The sequence below is a fragment of the Austrofundulus limnaeus genome, unplaced genomic scaffold (genome assembly GCF_001266775.1).
Source record: "Austrofundulus limnaeus strain Quisiro unplaced genomic scaffold, Austrofundulus_limnaeus-1.0 Scaffold2281, whole genome shotgun sequence".
Classification (NCBI taxonomy): Eukaryota; Metazoa; Chordata; class Actinopteri; order Cyprinodontiformes; family Rivulidae; genus Austrofundulus; species Austrofundulus limnaeus.
Genome location: NW_013954683.1, coordinates 1 through 953, shown reverse-complemented (window position 1 = coordinate 953; position 953 = coordinate 1). Strand labels below are relative to the sequence as shown.

General features: G+C 42.1%; 1 protein-coding gene across 1 annotated transcript in view; it reads right to left on the bottom strand.

The window, feature by feature from the left end:
- The window catches only part of vgll2a (vestigial-like family member 2a), a gene marked incomplete at its 5' end in the record, with an annotated part of 5,397 nt that extends 5,129 nt beyond the window's left edge, over positions 1 to 268 (bottom strand). Inside the window, 1 exon segment of the mRNA XM_014034756.1 lies at positions 25 to 268. Within this exon segment, the coding sequence (XP_013890210.1) occupies positions 25 to 268 (244 nt within the window).
- Between the last annotated feature and the right edge of the window lie 685 nt (positions 269 to 953).

The following is a 953-nucleotide window of genomic DNA, read 5'->3' as shown; positions in this document are numbered from 1 at the left end:
ACACACACAGACACACACACACACCTCGGACGGCCTTGTGGCTGGAGCTGGGGTACGCCGTGGCCTGGCTGAGGGCGCGGCTGAAGTGCTCGTCCACCACGCTGCTGATGTCGCCCTGGAAGTAGGTGAACAGGACGCAGCGGGAGCTCAGGTACTCGGCGCCCGGCGGCAGCTCCTTATCCTCCTCTTTGATGGCCGGGGGCCCCGAGGGGCCGAGCCGGCTGCTGCTCTCCTGGGGGTCTTGCATCTTGGAATACAGAGCCAGTTTCTAAAAGGAAAACACAAGAAAATTATATGAACGTGAATTTTTGTGACTCGTTTAGATGAATTATGTTTGACGCACGAATATTTCTACTTATGAGTTATAAAAAAGTCACATAAAAGTATAATTTTCGCAGTTTATCCTGTTAGAATCTAAACTAACAAAACATTTATTTGACTAAATTTAATCATGAAGACAGGATGATAAAAGTTCACTTGCCTGGCTTTAAATATATTCAAAATAATAAAACACCTTTAAGAGTTAAGCTATTTTTATGCTCTCATGTTTAACTGCAGCTCATAAAGTTTGTTTTACTGAGAATCTCTTTTCCATTTGTGCACTTTGCAGAACAGAAAAACAAAACTTTACATCATAAAATGATTTCATCTACAGTTTAATCGAAGATCGGAAGCATGCTCTGTTACGTCGTGTTTTAAATAAATAAGAGAGATAATCTGAAAATAACAGGTTGTCTGAAAACGTTGCACATAAACAGTGAAACCGGACACTTGGGCCGATCACGAGTCTGTTTAGGCGACAGACGGAATGAGTTTTGGCACTATGTGAAGTATTCCTGGATGTTGACTGAACTTTAAAGAGACCAAAAGAGACGGGAAACAACTTTAACGGGTCTGGAAAACCCTCTACACTACAAAAACTGTCCACCTGACCAAGTTTTAAAATCTTATAT